Source organism: Rana temporaria, chromosome 4 (genome assembly GCF_905171775.1).
Source record: "Rana temporaria chromosome 4, aRanTem1.1, whole genome shotgun sequence".
Lineage (NCBI taxonomy): Eukaryota > Metazoa > Chordata > Amphibia > Anura > Ranidae > Rana > Rana temporaria.
Window position 1 is genome coordinate 39,802,799 of NC_053492.1, and position 18,978 is coordinate 39,821,776.

Sequence of the window (18,978 nt, forward strand, 5' to 3'; positions counted from 1 at the left end):
TGAGGGCTTGGTTTGGATCTGGGGGGGACCCCCTCACGTTCCGGACCAAGCCTAAGAGCCTAATGTAGCCCTGAAGGGGGACCCGCGCCGATTTCAAGTTTGAAATTTGGCGCAGAGTTCCCCTTCAGGGCTGAAAACAGCTCGGAGATTCCCGTGCGCCGCGTCACGCAGCGCAATCACGGGTACGCCGCTTGGTATTTACCAAGATTTTCACGGCGTACTGACAAGGCGCACGGGAATCCCTGACTTTTCTCTCTGCGCATGCCCAGTATGCAAATGAACCTCCCGAGGTTCAGGCGCACTGTGCAAGCGTACGGGGATCTGTTTTCAAAAAACACTTTCCCTTTCAATTCGGCCCGCCAAACACTTTAAAACACATGTCACTTCACTTCCCCTGCATCCCCCCACCTCCCCCCCTAATAAACTCCCGCCCAAACCCCCGCAATTTACACTTCAATGTGCCGTGCGCCAGGTCTGTACTGGTGCACAATGCACCCTCTCCTGGGCGCACGGAGCACATTAGTAACTAGGGAAATACACTGCACTAGCAGCGTATTTCTTTAGTAAATGGCCAAACGGCTGCTACTCCTGCTTTTACTCCATGAGTCATGGAGTAAAGGCTTGGTAAATCAGGCCCCTTATCTACATTCGGAGGATTGCGCAGATTTCATAAGGTAATGGAGGGTTTGTACCCCCCAAGGCAGGTGTGAGGTCCAGCACAGCTCCGGGAGGGGCTTGGAAGGTGAAGTGTTGTAGCAGTGTTGTAAAGAAGAGGAAAAGCTCCATCTTAGCCAAAGTTTCCCCAACACAGCTTATTTTTCCTAAGAAAAAAAAAGAAATGTATCTGAATTATTTAATTTTAACATACAGTAGTAGGGATGGGCCGAACATCCCACAGTTCAGGTAGCACCAGAACACCACAGTCATTGCCATAACAAGTGTATGGGGACCGGGTACTGCACCAGGGGACAGTGATTTTAATCATGCTTAAAGGGAAACAATAAAAATTAAATATTCCTTTAAATATCATGCTTGGGGGTCCCCTTAGTCTGCACGTAAAGTGGCGCATCTGTGTGATGTGTAGAACAGTGCCACAGCAATAATGACATTTTTAAAGGAAAAAATGTAATTTAAACTTGCTCGCGGCTGTAATGTATTGCGGGTTCCCTGCAATATAGATGAACAATCAATGAAGAAAATATTGGCGTGGGGTCCCCCCCAAAATCCATACTAGACCCTTAGCCGAGCATGCAGCCTGGAGGTCAGGATAGGGGATGGGCGAGCGCCCCCCCTCCTGAACCATACCAATCCACATGCCCCATGCACTGTGTCCCCCACCCAGAGCACCTTGTCCCCATGTTGATGGGGACAAGAGACTCTTCTCGACAATTAAAATTTTGCTTATGCTGCTGCAAGTGGTGCCACAACATAAAAAAAGGTCAGTTACATAGTTACATAGTTAGTCAGGTTGAAAAAAGACACAAGTCCATCCAGTTCAACCACAAAAAATAGTGTGTACTGCTGGGAATAAGGATCTTTTCCCTTTGCCCTGCATGGACTAAATATGGTATTACATTAATACAGCAACCTCCAATATGACATTTCCTATGTGCCAATGTGCTGGAGTCACTTTTTGGCCTAGAAGACCTGACCCAAGACATGGGGATGGGGATATGGCTTTCTTGAATCTTTAGCTTACAATATATGGCCAATCTAGATGCACATATTGCTTAACGGAACTCTCAATGAAAAGAAACCTGCTAATGAATAAAAACCTCAACTACATGTTAAAAAAAATAAAAAATTGACCTTAACCTGCAAAATTAGAAAAACCTTACCGTGACCACTAAGGTAGGGTGACCAGACATCCCCAGTTTCAGGGGACAGTCCCCTGATTGAGGACAATGTCCCCGGACCAAGTCTGTCCCTGGTTTTGTTCCCAGATTGGATTTAATAGGGGGCAGGGGCAATTTCAAAGACAATCAGTGCAGAATTAAAATAAAAAAATAGAATTACACCCCCCCGCTCTGCCGTGCCTACTAGCATAGGGGGGGTTGTATTTTTCCCCATTATCTGTGCCCCTTTCTGATGATCAATCATGTGCTGGTCGGAGTGGAGGGAATATTTCTTCAGTTTCGGGCACATGCCCGTTCAGCTCCGCTCGCATGTTTTTCTGCCTTGGCTCAAATCCTGGCCAGTCACCTGCATATCTCATTGCCTTCCCTGGTGGAGTGATCTTCCTCCGCTCCCCATTAAGTAGTAGCTGGGGCCGGAGAGTAAGACTTGAGAGGCTGTGATGCGGGTGGCGACGGGCAAAGAGTTGCTGATTGTTGCCATTACTAATAAAGAAAATATATATACCCGGATTTCATTTTAAAAATCTGGTCACCTTACACTAAGGCTTTTCTAAAGTAGAATGTATCCTGGGTGGCCATGTTCTAGGGGCATGTCAGAATGGTAGACAGGCTCTCTGTAGTAATCAATGAGAGCCAATTAACTTCCTGGATTTAAATACCCTTTGCATATGCCAACCTCTCCCAATACTGAAATTTTAAATATGCAAATATATTACCAATAGAGAATGGAATGAATGCATCGTTCTTTTTAAAATTGCCTTCTGAGTCCAGAAAATGCTCTGGGTAAAACTCGTAAGGTTTTTCAAAGTAGTCTTTGTCTCTTAGAGAAGAGGAGAGCACTGGGATGACTGTGGTTCCCTGCAGAGAAAAATGTTACCAACTGGTTAGTGTATCACGGATAAAGAATGTGTTGTTCTTTATGCACATAAATAGACATGCCTCTTTGATTTAAAGTGTGTATCAAGGCAAAAATATATTGTATGTGTAAATATATATTTATATAGTATATGCAGTACATCTCTGCAGTACATGCACACTACACCATCCATGCTTTACCCATTTAAAGTCCAGAAAAATATCTATTGATCTTCCAGAAATGTACTCAGCCCTACCCATTATTTTTTGATAAACTATTTAAGCACCCCCACACTCAACATACTGTAGCTGAAGACTCAAGCCTCTTCCAAGCCCTCTTCTTCAGAGGACTACAGTATATCCCTCCCACAAGGCATAAGAACATTCAGTGTCAGCAAGGCCTATGTGTGTGTGTGTGTGTGTGTGTGTGTGTGTGTGTGTGTGTATATTCTAGACATGTACCACATCTGAAGGTTCAAACCAAATCTACGTACTGTATGTATAGTACCTCAATAGTACAAAGTGTCACCACGTGACCGTATTAAACAAACTTGACTAGATAAATATACCACCAACATAATGTGAAAACACAAATTGTGATACCACAATAGTGGAAAAAGAAGGCAAAAGGTGCATGAAGTGACTAAAGTCCAAATGAATGAAAATGAAGATGACTCCACCACGAATAAGCCTTGAAGATGGAAAAACAGCTTGACAGAAGTACCGCCACCAATGGTAAAAGAGAGGCTTACCAAATGCCGATGACTAGGGAAGGCTTACACCGCCCAAGTCACCAAGAGCTTAAAGGTCGATCAACTCAATCAATACAGCTGGTCCTGGAACCGATCGACTACTCGACAATAGTGACCCAAAGTCACAATGTATATCATGTATTCTTGTAAAGGTAGATGCTCAGTATCCACCTAGGAAAGACACAATCTGGTGTAAGAGAGTGTAGAGTTTTCTGTCTGTCTGTGGAGGGGTGAGGAACCTTCCTTTCTGCAAGAGGTGGTTTCTTGTGTTCAGGCAGAAATGGCAGATAGGGCTGTCTGATCACACCCAGGTTACACCCTCCATGTGCAGCCCATAATAAGCCTCTCTTTTACCATTGGTGGCGGTACTTCGTCGTCTTCATTTTCATTCATTTGGACTTTAGTAACTTCATGCACCTTTTGCCTTCTTTTACCACTATTGTGGTATCACAATTTGTGTTTTCACATTATGTTGGTGGTATATTTTTCTCGTCAAGTTTGTTTAATTACGGTCACGTGGTGACACTTTGTACTATTGAGGTACTATACATACGTAGATTTGGTTTGAACCTTCAGATGTGGTTCACTTCCATATCTATATACAGATATTAGCGCTACATTTTTCATTCTTATCACAATACTGCTTTTTCCTATAGTCGTGTGGCAGCTTACATTTGTATATATACATATACACACTATACACAGCGCAGTTTATTATTTACACTTTTTACATATATACTAGACATGTGCATTAGTTTTCGTCTGAATGCATTTTCGTCCGAATTTCTGGGATTTTCGCGTTCATTTTAACAAACGATACCCAATGCACAGAATCCAAAATCCCAAAGATCCGACATAGAAAATGCTTTATTTTTGTTTTGCTTCGACAACAATTCGAATATGGATAGAAGATTCAACATGACGGTGACAATAGCGATCTGTGTGTCTATCGAACCTGCAGTTGAATGTGCCTAACCTAACTCTATTAGTCCAAGATTATTCGACATAGAGAGAAAATATTCGATATGAAGATTCGACGAAGCAACTAAAAACATACAATCGCCGCGAGCAGACATTTATGGTCAAATGCTGCGCACATAGGCTATATAAGAATTCTAATGTTGGTTGACTAGTAATAATAATTAATAAATATAATTATTACTAGTCATACAACATTAGAATTCTACTATAGCTTGTGGGCGGAGCATTCGACCGGAGATGTACGATCGTGACGTCGTACAGTTTAGCTCCTTCGTTAAATTTTCTTAGAACATTTGACAGACACCATAAGCCTTTAACTGACAGATTCGACCTTATTCGGATTTTCAGACGAATGTCTTTTTTAAAGAAACAAAATAAATAAAAATCAATTTATTTTTAGTTCCGAAACTAAATATTTCAGTATGCACATGTCTAATATATACTGTATGGGCTAGATTCAGAAAGACTTACGACGGGCGTATCAGTAGATACACGGTCGTAAGTCCGAATCTGCGCCGTCGTATCTTTAAGCGTATGCTCAAATTGAGACACGCTTACATTTTGCTAAGATGCGACCGGCGTAAGTCTCCTACGCCGTCGTATCTTAGGGTGCATATTTACGCTGGCCGCTAGGTGGTGTTTCCGTTGATTTCCACATAGAATATGCAAATGAGCTAGATACACCGATTCACGTACGTGCGCCCGGTGGATTTTTTTACGTCGTTTACGTAAGGCTTTTTCCGGCGTAAAGTTACGCCTGCTATATGAGGCGTAGCCAATGTTAAGTACGGACGTCGGGACAGCGTCGAATTTTCCATTGTTTACGTCGTTTGCGTAAGTCGTACGCGAATAGGGCTGTGCTTAAGTTACGTTCACGTCGAAAGCATTGACTATTTGCGACGTGATTTCGAGCATGCGCACTGGGATATGTTCACGGACGGCGCATGCGCCGTTCGTTAGGAACGTCAATTACGTAGGGTTAAGGCTCATTTTAATACAACATGCCCACTGCCTGGACAATTTGAATTAGGCGGGCTTACGCCGGCCAATTTATACTACACCGCCGTAACTTAGAGCGCAAGTTCTTTCTGAATACAGGACCTGCCGCTCTAAGTTACGGCGGCGTAGTGTATCTGAGATACGCTACGCCCGCCTAAAGATAGGCAGATCTTTCTGAATCTAGCCCTATATATATATATATATATATATTTATTACACACACACACACACATATATTGCAAGGACTAGTTGTTATGCCGCGTACAAACAACCGTTTTTCGGGGTGTAAAAAATGACGTTTTTTTTTATGTCATTAAAAACAATCGTGTGTGGGCTCCAGAGCATTTTTCACGACGTAAAATATGACCATTAAAAATTTAGAACATGCTCTAAATTTTCACGTTGTTTTTAACGTTGTCGGTTTTAACGTTGTAAAAAATGGTCGTGTGTGGGCTTTAACGACGTGAAAAAAACGTGCATGCTCAGAAGAAAGTTACGAGACGGGAGCGCTCGTTCTGGTAAAACTAGCGTTCGTAATGGAGATAGCACATTCGTCACGCTGTAACAGACTGAAAAGCACAAAAACTGAAAAGTGTGAATCGTCTCTCACCAAACTTTTACTAACACGAAATCAGCAAAAGCAGCCCCAAGGGTGGCGCCTTTCGAACGGAACTCCCCCTTTATAGTCTCGTTGTACGTGTTGTACATCACTTCGCTTTGCTAGAGCATTTTTTTTTCACGATCGTGTGTAGGCTATGCCGGCTTAACATTAATCTAGATTAATTAATTAAAAATGGTCGTGTGTACACGGCATTAGAGAAAAAAACTGTTACACATTGCTGGGTCTGTGGCATTAGGATGTAAAGGGAGTAGTTTGACTGCAGAATTGGTCTTTCTTCTACCCTTTTCTGATCTGAAGCCATAGACCATGATTAGTCATAGTGGTTGTTCACTTGTTTTCTCAGAGAATTACCGTGGATTATTTATTTGCTTGTTCATTTAAAGTGTACAATGCTAACTATATTTTCTTTTCTGAACTATCCTCACTGAATCTTTTTACTGCCAAAAATTCTATAATTGAAATGTCTGAACCCAGGGTGTCAGAAGATTTGCAAGGTCAGGGCAACCATTGGGATACAGTGGGGTAGATTCAGTAACATTTGCGCAGTTTTTACGTAGGCGCAGGGCACCGTTTTTGCCCTGCGCCCCCGCAAATTTTCTGCGCTACCCTCGATTCACAGAGCAGTAGCTCCATAAATTGCGTGGGCGCTCCTGCAAAATGCCCGGCGTAAGCGCGCGCAATTTAAATGATCCCGTAGGGGGCGGGAATCATTTAAATTAGGCGCGTTCCCTCGCCGAGCGTAGGGCGCATGCTCCGTCGGGAAACTTTCCCGACGTGCATTGCGGCAAATGACGTCGCAAGGACGTCATTTGCTTCAAAGTGAACGTGAATGGCGTCCAGCGCCATTCACGATTCACTTACGCAAACGACGTAAAATTTAAACTTTGCGATGCGGGAACAACGGGTATACTTAGCATTGGCTGCCCCTGTTTTTAGCATGTGCAGCCGTACGCGAAACTCGACGTACGCAAACTGCGTACGCAGGGCTCGCGTATTGTTGTGAATCGGCGTTAGTATGCAATTTGCATACTATACGCTGACCACAACGGGAACGCCACCTAGCGGCCTGCGTAAGAATGCAGCTGAAGATATGAGGGCATAAGAGCCTTATGCCACGCATATCTTAGGCTGCAGTCGGGGTAACAAGCTCTCTGAATCAGGAGAAGTCGTTACGCCGGGGCAAGTAAGCAATTGCGCTGCGTAACTATGGTTACACAGGCGCAATTGCTTTTTGAATCTGGGCCAGTATCTTTAAGCAGCCCTCATGGGGGTAGAGCTTCACTAATGACCCACATCTGGGCACAGTGGGTCATTAGTGCACTATAGCAGACTTCCCTCTTAGTTTGACCTCCCCTAGTGGTCCAAGGTCCATGCTACCCCTGGTCACTCCGTCCACTGCTGATGCTTAATGTGCTGTCACTTTCAGCACAACATCTTAATTTTTTGGGCATTGGGAGGCCACTGATGCTGAAATACCTGCAAACTTATGCGGGATCGGTATCACCGTGGCTCCATTTTTTGCATTTTTCTCTTACATGAGACATATAAAGTTTCTTCTACCAAAAAAACTCTACCACCTAGCAATATTTTTAAATATTTTTTTTTTAGTTTAGGTCTTCATTACCATTGTCACTTACCTTTGGAATTAAATATCCTCTGAATGTGACATCTTGTGAAGTTGCATGTGGAAGACTTCCTGGTGTGACATCCCCATACCGTAAGATCTCGTGAGTGACTGCATCAGTGTACGGCATTTGTTTCCGGTGCTCTAATTGAGGCTGGGCTGTGCCAATGACTCTTTCAATTTCATCTTGTACTTTCTCTGTTCAGAAGCAGATATCAATCATATCATTTGTTATTATACATACTGATATCTGTGGCAGTCTTCTTATATCTTTTAATAAAGTTTTACTTCTGTTTGAACTGTAAGCTTGAAGAATATCACTAACAAATGCTGTACCAGTCCAGTGGGTCATAACTATGGGTAAACCATATTTCACAAGGAAAACCCCTGTGTCATGGTATGTGGTCAAAGGTCATATACCTGCATGTCTTACCTTGTATATTAGGATATTTCATCATTAGCAGGAGGCCCCATCTCAAAGCGGCAGATGTCGTCTCCATTCCAGCAGCAAACAAGTTGCCCACCAGAGCTGTCAAATTTTTATCATGGTAATACAGGGTGGATTCTGGTTTCCCCTGCAGAACATAAATAGAAAACGTCGGGACATTTAGACATTCTGCAGATTGTCAGCCTTACCTTCCAGGTTGGGGGTGCGCGCTATATGCCGGGGTGCGCTATACGAAGATAAATACGGTATATATATTATATACTGTATTTATTGGCGTATAACACTCACTTTTTTACCCTGAAAATAGAGGGTAAACTGTGCCTGCGTGTTACTGTATACGCAGGGGGCTGTGGAAAGTTTTTTTCCCTGAAACGTCTCTCTTAAAGTTAGGGTGCGTGTTATACGCCTGTGCATGTTATATGCCGATAAATACGGTACATATACATATGCACACATACAGGTGATACCCGAAAAATTTGAATATTGTGCAAAAGTTAATTTATTTCACTAATGCAACGTAAAGGGTAAAACTAATATATGAGATAGACTCATTAACATGCAAAGCAGGATAGTTCAAGTCGTGATTTGTCATAATTGTGATGATTATGGCTTACAGCTCATGAAAACCCCAAATCCACAATCTCAGAAAATCTGAATATGGTGAAAAGGTGCAATATTCTAGGCTTCAAGTGGCCAGATTCATGTAGAGGCGCGTATCTTTATGCCGGCGTAGCGCATCCCATTTGCACTACGCCGACGTAACATAGTGAGGCAAGTACTTTATTCACAAAGCACTTGCCTCCTAAGTTACGTCGGCGTAGCGCAAATGGCCCAGCGTAACCCCGCCTAATTCAAAATAGGCAGGTAGGGGGCGTGCTCCATGTAAATTACCCGTGACCCCATGTAAATGAGGGCCATTGGTACGGCGCATGCGCGCGCATGCTCAGAATCACGTCGCAAATACTCCCTACGTCATGACGTCAGCTCAATGCTTTTGACGTGAACGTAACCTACGCCCTGCCCCATTCACGTACGCTTACGCAAACGACGTAAAATACGACGGCTGTTCCGTCGTCCATACCTTGCATGGGCTGCGCCATCTTTTTGGTGGTTTATCTTTACGCCGGCGTATGTCTTACGTAAACGGCATATCTTACTGCGACGGGCGTACGTATGTTCGTTAATCGGCGTATCTTGCTAATTTACATATTCTAGGCGTAAATTAACTTACACGCCCCTAGCGGCCAGCGTAAATATGCAGATAAGATACGACGGCATAGGAGACCTACGAGAGGCATATCTCAGTTTGAGAATACGCTTAAAGATACGACGGCGTATCAGTAGATACACCGTCGTAAGTCTGAATGCGCGCCGTCGTAAGTCTTTCTGAATCCGGCTAAAAGTGTCCCACTCTAATCAGCTAGTTAAGCCATAACACCTGTAAAGGGTTCCTGAGCCTTTAAATGGTCTCTCAGTCTGGTTCAGTAAGAATCACACTCATGGGAAAGACTGCTGAACCAACATACATTTTCAGTGTATAGGGGAAACTCGAAAAAGTTGAATATCGTGCAAAAGTTCATTTATTTTACTAATGCAACTTCAAAGGTGAAACTAATATATGAGATAGTCTCAATACATGCAAAGCAAAATAGTTCAAGCCGTGATTAGGGATGAACCGAACACCCCCCTGTTCGGTTCGCACCAGAACCTTCGAACGGATCGAACATTCGCGCGAACATTTAGAACCCCATTGACGTCTATGGGACTTGAACGTTCGAATTCAAAAGTGCTAATTTTAAAGCCTAATATGCAAGTTATTGTTGTAAAACGTCTTTGAGAACCCGGGTCTTGCCCCAGGGAACATGTATCAATGGAAAAAAGTTTTAAAAACGGTCGTTTTTTCTGGAGCAGTGATTTTAATGATGCTTAAATAAAAAATTTAAAAAAATGAAAAATTCCTTTAAATATTGTACCTGCTGGGTTTCTATAGTATGCCTGTGAAATGGCACGTGTTTAGAACTGTCCCTGCACAAAATGAGATTACTATAAGAAAAAAGTAATTTAAAACTGCTTGCGGCTTTAATGTAATGTCTGGTCCCTGCAATATGGATGAAAATCATTGAGAAAAATAGCACAGACACAGACAGTACACACACCACGTAGCTTTAGGTGCACACTGCAGAGGACACGGGCAGTACACACCAAGTAGCTTTAGGTGCAAACTACAGAGCACACGGCCAGTACACACCACGTAGCTTTATGGTGCACACTGCAGATGACACAGGCAATACACCACGTGAGAATACTGCAGCTAGCACAATCACCTTAATTAATTCCATTAAACCCCCCGCCCGCAGACCCCCACAACCACCTAGGGTTGTGGGAATGAGGCCCTTGTCCAAAATCAACCTGGGGACAAGGTACTTTTGGGGGACCCCAAAGCACCCTCCTCATGTTGAGGGTTTGTGGCCTGGTATGGTTCAGGAGCGAGGGCCCTCTCTCGTCCCCCCACTTTTCCTGCAGCCTGCAAAGTTACATGCTCGGATAAGGGTCTGGTATGGATTTTGGGGAGGACCCCCACGCCATTTTCTTTTTTAATTTGGCACGGGGTTCCACTTAAAATCCATACCAGACCTGAAGGGCCTGGTATGGATTATAGGGGGGGCCACGCCATTTATTTATTTTTTTACATTTTGGCATGGAGTTCCTCTTAATATCCATACCAGACCCAAAGAGCCTGATAATGGACTGGGGGAGAACCCACACCGTTTGTTTTCAATGATTTTTTATGTATATTGCCGGGATCCGACAATACATTACAGTCGCAAGCAATTTTGAATTAAACATTTTCCTTTAGAAATGTCGTTTTGCTACTGTATTGTTATAAACTTGAGAAAGGAGATGCTAATTTACAGGCAGACTAAGGCCGCGTACACACGGTCGGACCAAACCGATGAAAACGGACCTAAGTTCAGTTTCATCGGTCCAAACCGACCGAGCGTACAGCCCATCGGTCTTTTGTCCGTCGGACAAAAATGATAGAACTTGCTTTAAAATCAACCCGATGCCCCGCTGACCGATAGGTCCAAACCGTTGGTTAGTACACAAAAGCATCGGTTCAAAACCCGCGCATGCTCAGAATCAAGTCGACGCATGCTTGGAAGCATTGAACTTCGTTTTTTTCAGCACGTTGTGTGTTTTACGTCACTGCCTTCTGACCCGATCTGATTTTGAACTGATGTGTGTGTGTACGCACATCAGATCATCAGGCCACTTCAGCGGTGGACCGATGAAAACAGTCCGTCGGACCGTTCTCATCGGATGAACCGGTCGTGTGAACAGGGCCTAAGAGGACCACCCAGGCACAATATTTAAAGGAATATTTCATTTATATTGTTTTACTTTAAGCATTATTAAAATCACTGCTCCTGAAAAAACAGCCATTTTAAAAACGTTTTTTTTGCATTGATATATGTCCCCTGGGGCAGTACTCGGGTCCCCATACACTTTTTATGACAATAATTTGCATATAAGCCTTTAAAATTAACACTTTTGATTTTTCACGTTCGTGTCTATTAAGCCTCGTACACACGATCGGACATCAAACAAACTTTCCCTTGGATTTTTGTCCGAAGGGAGTTGTCCCGTCACACCCATAGCATACACACGCTCGGACTTTTTTTTCGGCAACAAACACAAACATAGTGACGTTTCAACGTACTGACGAGAGTTTAAAAGAGGAAGTTCAATTCTCCGGTGTCACCCTTTGGACTCCTTCTGCTAATCGAGTAGAGGTTTCATCTGTGTACATTTTCATTTTCAGTTTCGTGCAATTTTGTTCGTTTCTGAACGTCCGTTCGTCAAGCAGACATGTTGCGCGATGGGATTGTGCTAACTTGACCCACAAAAAAAATATAGAAATACAGTATGTTTTATATAACCAAAATACACTAATCCAAAGTAAAGACATTTGTTTTTACTCCGTCAGTATCACCAGCAAAGCAGCTTTTAGTATTATCACATTATAAAGAAGAAGAGAATGTGCACTGCTTTTCTTGATTTCAGAACTTGCCGCGTCACAAATGTGCTCTTTCAAATACGAACGCTAGTTTTACCAGACAGAATGCTTCCGGCTGGTCTTTCCTTCTGAGCATGCGCGTTTGTACTTTGTACAAAAGTCCGATTGCTTGCTGTACACATGGTCGGACTAGGCACCATCGGACTCTTGTTGACGTAAAGTTTGTCCGTTTGCAGACCGAACTTTTTGTCCGATGAAACCCGAAAAAGTTTGTCCGATGGAGCGTACACACGGTCGGACTATTTTAAAAACTTGCTTGTTTTGAAGTTTGTTGGCAAAAAGTCAGACCGTGTGTATGGGCCTTTAGACTTTGACGAGGTTCGCACACATTTTTTGTCTGTTCGCATGTTCTGTTCGTATGTTTGGTTCATCCCTATTAACAATTAGGAAAAGAGCTTCAAAACACACCCTTGTTGAGCTTTGTAGCTGCAGGCATTGTGGAAAAATTAATACTTCAAAATTCACAACAGAGGCTCTGAGAGCTCCTCATTTTCTCTGGCAGAATAGATTTTCCAGCCTTCCAGCCTTCTAATGTAGACAAACAGCAGGTGTTGTAAGCTGTTAGAATTGTTAATTTAGAGCTGATGAGGTCTTTGAGGATACATTACAATGCCTGGAGCTCAGACCAGTGAGAGATTGTTTATAAGATGAAGTTAAAGATGAAGTTTCATCTTCCCTGGCGCTTCCACCCCCATCCATCCCATCAATACTTTTTTAAATAAAACTAATTAATTTTCATGATTTACCCTGTTTAGCAACATAATTTTTGGGTCTCTGTGCTTCAGTATGCAATGCAGGCAAGTTATGGCTGGTGGAAGGGTCTGGCAAGGGTACTCTACGTAGCTTCCATAAAATGACACAGTACCCTGCCTCAGGATTAGAGATGGCCTGGCGGTTCGCCTGGCGGTCGTTTTGCGGCAAACTTTGCTTGTTCGCTGTACGTCGAACAGGCATATATCTGTCGATATTCACGGCAGTCCGCCATTTTACATTGATAAGAACTTTGACCCATGACACATTCATCAGGTGGTGCAGGACAGCCAATTGAGACATTTCAGCACATGGACATACCCCCTACCTTATAAATAGACCAGATCTGGTGGCCATTTTACATTCTGCTTTTTGTCAGTGTAGGGAGAGGTTGCTGTTTGGAGCAGGGACAGGCTGTATTGAATAAAATAGTGTAGGAAAGTCACTAGTCTTTAAACAGAAATGGCGAATAAATGCAGCTTTATTGCGTCCAATGAAAAAAAACACAAATAAATAGGCCTACTCCACCTTAGGAGGCTAACTAAACAAGAGCGTCCCTCACTACGCTATTCTGGCTTCTAGTATAAACAAACAAAAACACAGTCCGATATAAGCATTTGTTCTGACAGACCTTAATTCCACGAATACACAGACCCTCTCCAGTCTGTGTCCATCCAGTGCAGCCTGGATCTCGCTCTGAGCTCTCACTCTCCCTCTACACTATCAGGTGCAGGCTAATTAATATAGAGAGAGGAGGTTTACCTGTTGGGCCAGGCTTAACCCTTTCCAAGACAGGGGAAGCTGACCTTTCCAACCTCTCACTGACATACACAGAGTCGTGTATCCTGTCACATATCCTCCCCCCCAGCTTAACACCTGTGTGGGAAGTGGCCACCTCTGCAAACCCATGTACTCGGGACAGAGCATCTGCATTACTGTGGAGGAGACCTGCCCTATGCCGTACCACAAAAGTAAAAGGCTGTAGGGACAAAAACCATCTCGTGGCCCGAGCGTTCTTGTCCCTGTTGGTGTGCATCCACTTTAACGGAGCATGATCCGTGAGCAGGGTAAACCGTTGGCCCAACAAATAGTAGCGGAGTGTTTCTACTACCCACTACCCAAGCACTCTTTTTCAACTGTGGCATAGCGCTGTTCTCGAGGTAATAACTTCTGACTCAAATATAGAACAGGGTGTTCCTCACCACCCACATATTGGGACAAAACTGCACCCAAACCCACCTCTGAGGCATCGGTCTGGAGAAAGAACTCCTTCTTAAAGTCGGGAGTCACAAGCACAAGTTGGGCACAAAGCGCTGCCCGCAGACCCGCAAAGGCTTCCTCAGCTTCGCTGTTCTACTTTACCGTGTCTGGACTTCTGGCTTTAATAAGGTCAGTGAGTGGAGCAGCCCTTGTAGCAAAGTGAGGAATAAACCTCCGATAGTAGCCTACGATTCCCAAAAAGGCTCTGACTTGTTTTTTCCTCAGCGGTCTGGGCCAACTCTGTATAGCTCCTATCTTGTTCATTTGTGGTTTAACAAGCCCTCTGCCAACCAGATAACCCAAGTATCTAGCCTCAGGTAGGCCCAAGGCACATTTAGAGGGGTTAGCTGTCAGTCCACCTCTTCTAAAAGTGTCTAACACTGCCTGCACTTTGTCCAGATGGCTTTCCCAGTCCGGGCTAAGAATGATCACATTATCAAAGTATGCAGCTGCATACTTGGTGTGGGGCCTGAGCAACTTATGCATTAACCTTTGGAAAGTGGCTGGGGCCCCATGGAGGCCAAAAGGCATGATCCTGTACTGGAACAGGCCATCAGGAGTAGTAAAATCTGTCTTCTCCCGGGCACGCTTTGTCAATGGGATCTGCCAATAACTCTTTGTCAGGTCCAAAGTGGTGAAGTACCTGTCTTTGGCTAGTTGCTCTACTAGTTCATCCACCCTAGGCATGGGGTAGGCGTCAACCTTGTTTAACTTCCTGAAGTCATTACAGAACCTGATGGACCCATCAGGTTTAGGCACTAGCACAACGGGGCTAGACCACTGGCTGTGAGACTCCTCTATCACTCCAAGTTCAAGCATTTTCTTGACTTCAGCCCTTACAGCTTCCCTCTTGGCCTCCGGAATGCAGTAAGACTTTAGTTTTAAAACGCTTTACTTTATTTGGTTTAAAAATAGGTACTCACAATTTGGCTGGTTAGAACAGGCAGTGTAAGTCAAACTTTCAGAAGTGTATGGTGACAGCAATGTCCACCCGACTGGTTTCGTTATAGAACTTCGTCTGGAGCCAAAGTAAAAAGTTTTAAAACGGTATCACACTATTGGGATCCCTTCTCTCCATATATGCTTTAATGTTGGACACTGAAAGAGGAACACAGGGAACGAGGAAACGCCAGAGTGCAGCACAGGGCATACACTGAACGCTTTCCACCCCAAGAGGGGGGCTGGATCTGGTGAGCGTGGTAGCTATTAGAGCACAGAAGAAGGTGTCACTGCATGGAACACGGACACAGTTTTTAGCAATCTCCAGGATTTTCTGGACACAGTACAAAGCACTTTTTCTTATTGTTTCCCATGGACTGATTCAATATTTAATATCTATTATTTATTAATTATTTATTAATTTGTCACATATCTAATTATTATTTCACGTAATCACCTAATTTATATAGCACTATCACCGCATGTTTGCATAGCGATTAATATATTTATTTATCACTCCATATTTATATCTGCATTTATACAATATATATTCCAATTTATTACACAGCAGCACCAGTGCATCATAGGTTGTTAGGCAGGCGCAGAGTCTACTAACTAATTCTTACTCATTCATCAACCCATCCAGGTGGGTTAATTATGTAGAGGCAGCTACCTAATTAACTCTTCCCCTTTTAACTACCTGCCTCGCATTTATAATCGCATTTAATCGCATTTACAAAATTTATATTTTCCCTGCCACATTTAACATATATTTTTAATTCTGTTGCGCGGATTCATTTTTTTCTTTTATATCTTGCCCTGACATGTCCTTTTGCGCCACACTCGAAACAAGTTATGGAGTTTCTCCTAGAGTGGTCCTCTTTCCCAGGGTTTTGACTTCTAGCGTCTGTTTTGGAAACAAGGGGTCCTGATCCGAAGTCTGCTTCTAATCCACTTTTCCGGTCTCCTGGTCTCTGTATTTTCCCACTTGACCTAGTGAGAGATCAGTCCAAATCTTTGGCAGACAGATACCGCACCACGTGTGCGACCATGCCATCACAGTCCAGGGGATTTCCCTGAGTGACCCACTCCCGGAGGCCATTTGGAAGCTCTCTCACGTAACGGTCAAGCACGAGCGTTTCTATGATCTGTGCAGGGGTTTGAGTCTCTGGTTTGAGCCACTTCCGAGCCAGATGGATTAAGTCAAACATCTGGGATCTTGGAGCTTTTCCTTCCTTGAGTTGTAGAAATGCTGGGCCCTCACTGTGGTAGTCACCCCTAACCGAGCCAGGATCTCTGCTTTCAGTTTGGGATAGTCTGCAGCCGCCTCCTCGTCCAGGTCAAAATAGGCTTTCTGTGCTTCTCCCAGGAGAAAGGGTGCAACAGCCCACTGTTCTGGAGGCCAGCCTTCTCAGGCGGTGGTCCGTTCAAACGCCAGCAGATAGATCTCCACATCATCATCTGGGGTCATTTTCTGCAGACAGCTACTTGAACGTATTTGGCTTAACCCCCTTGCTGGTGTGTTAGGAGATCCTTGGGCAGTCATCTGTTCCAGGGTTACTTTGAGAAGCGCATGATCTGCCTTTTGTGCTTCAGTTTAAACCTCAACCTGCAAAGCCAGGAGCCTGTTGGTCTCCTGTTGCGCTGCAGCTGAGGAAGCTACCTGTCTATTAGTCTCTTGCTGCACAAAGACAGCTTGTATCAGTGCTTTCACAATATCTTCCATTTTCAGAGTCCTGTACCTTTAAGGCCACTGTGAGAAATTGGCCGGTACAACAACGACATCCCACTGCTGCCACCACTTTAAACAGAAATGGCAAATAAATGCAGCTTTATTGCGTCCAATGAAAAAAACACAAATAAATAGGCCTACTCCACCTTAGGAGGCTAACTAAACAAGAGCGTCCCTCACTACGCTTTACTAGAGCGGCTATTCCGGCTTCTAGTATAAACAAACAAAAACACAGTCCGATACAAGCATTTATTCTGACAGACCTTAATTCCACGAATACACAGACCCTCTCCAGTCTGTGTTCATCCAGTGCAGCCTGGATCTTGCTCTGAGCTCTCACTCTCCCTCTACACTATCAGGTGCAGGCTAATTAATATATAGAGAGAGGAGGTTTACCTGTTGGGCCAGGCTTAATCCTTTCCAAGACAGGGAAAGCTGACCTTTCCAACCTCTCACTGACATACACAGAGTCGTGTACCCTGTCAAAATAGCTATCTAAAAAAGTCCACAAAAGTCCTTTTAAGGACTGGTATAGGTGTACTACTTGCTGTGCAGTATATAGGGGTGTAATACACTGATATACTTTTTGTCAGTGTAGGGACAGGTTGCTGTGTTCAGAGCAGGGACAGACTGTAGTGACACAAATCGTTACCTAACAGGTCCACAAAAGTCCTTTCAAGGACTGGTATAGGTGTACTATTGTTTGGTGTACAGTATATAGGGGTGTAATACACTTATAATATACTTTCTTAATATAGAAAGCATATTATAGTGGATTTGTATTGTGCAGCATTGTGACTGGTGGTGTATTTGGTTACTGCAGAATGTTTGCCTCTTTCGCTGCGTTAACTCTGCTACACACAGTGACACAATTTCCTGAAAAAAAGTTTCATAACTGGTGCGATAAACCAGTGGCCCCCCCCAAAAGGACAGATTGAAGTGGGGTGTTATATACCTTCTTCCACATATACTGCGCTTCTCTAGAGACTTTTTTCACAGGGACAGGCAGAGGAAGAGGCAGGCCCTTCCGCAGGGGTGGTAGGGGTAGGGCAGGAGCACCAGGCCAGAGTCAAAGTGGGAAGTGGCACAATGTTTGTTCGATTACGTCAAAGGACGCACCAGACTTGGTTGAGTGGCTCACCACCAACACCGCCACCACCACCATATACCCTCCGCTTGAGTCACAGGAATTATTTTCCGATCCATCAGAAGACATTTCCGATGCGCAGCCATTCTTGGCATTGGATCAGGAAGAAGAGGTAGCAACAGCCGGCACTCAGCAGTCTGACGACCGTACCCAGATCAGCCCAAGGAGGTTGGTGCCCGCTGTTGCTGCCTACTCCAAGATCTCTATTGTTAATGATGGGGAAGGTGACGTTGATGATGACGTGTCTACAGACATCATGTGGGTGCCCACAAGAGAGGAAGAGGAGGGGATTTCAAAGGGAGATATGGACCAGCAGATAGGGAGGAGAAGCAGGCCGAACTTACATTGCACAGGAGGGACAAACCAGAATCCTAATGTATCAGGAGCGAGCCATCAACCATGTACGGTCACATCTGGCGCTTCCAGGACGCCGGCCCATGGCTCCGCAGTGTGGGCTTTTTTTAACGTGTCCGCTGCAGACAATAGTGTTGCCATCTGCAGCCTTTGCAGTCAACACATAAGTCGCGGTAAGCCCAACACTCACCTAGGGATGACCGCCTTAAGAAGGCACCTGGCCTCCCATCACCGAGCCCAGTGGGAGCAACGCCATCAGAACCCACAAAGCCACACTCTAGGCTCTCACCATCCAGTCCTCAAGTTTTTCTGCAAAAAGGCAGGCTTCCGTGGCCCAAATGTTTGATCGTTAAAAAAAGAATAAACGATGACGTCGGATAACCCTCTTGCCCAACAGTTGACCGCTGGTTTGTTGGAAACTGATAGCCCGCCAACTACTGCCATATAAACTGGTGGACTCAGAGGCCTTTCGAAAATTTGTGGCCTTTGGAACACCACAATGGAAGGTCCCAGGAAGGAAATATTTTTCACAGAAGGGCATCCCAGAGCTATATGGCCATGTTCAGCAGCAAGTTAATGTA

At 44.2% G+C, this 18,978-nt stretch overlaps 1 protein-coding gene across 3 annotated transcripts in view; it reads right to left on the reverse strand.

Annotated features, from left to right (window-relative positions):
* LOC120936149 (cytochrome P450 2K4-like) overlaps positions 1-18,978 on the reverse strand; it is a 142,725-nt gene that overhangs the window by 11,171 nt on the left and 112,576 nt on the right. For 2 of the 3 annotated variants that reach the window (XM_040348291.1, XM_040348289.1), the window contains 4 exons: positions 8,123-8,264; positions 7,703-7,887; positions 2,573-2,714; positions 638-821 (listed from right to left, as the gene is read on the reverse strand). In XM_040348291.1, coding sequence (XP_040204225.1) covers positions 643-821; positions 2,573-2,714; positions 7,703-7,887; positions 8,123-8,264 — 648 coding nt within the window. In that variant the 3' untranslated portion in view covers positions 638-642. Of the gene's footprint in view, positions 1-637; positions 822-2,251; positions 2,715-7,702; positions 7,888-8,122; positions 8,265-18,978 lie in introns of those variants that run through there. The other variant, XM_040348288.1, reaches the window with a different exon arrangement.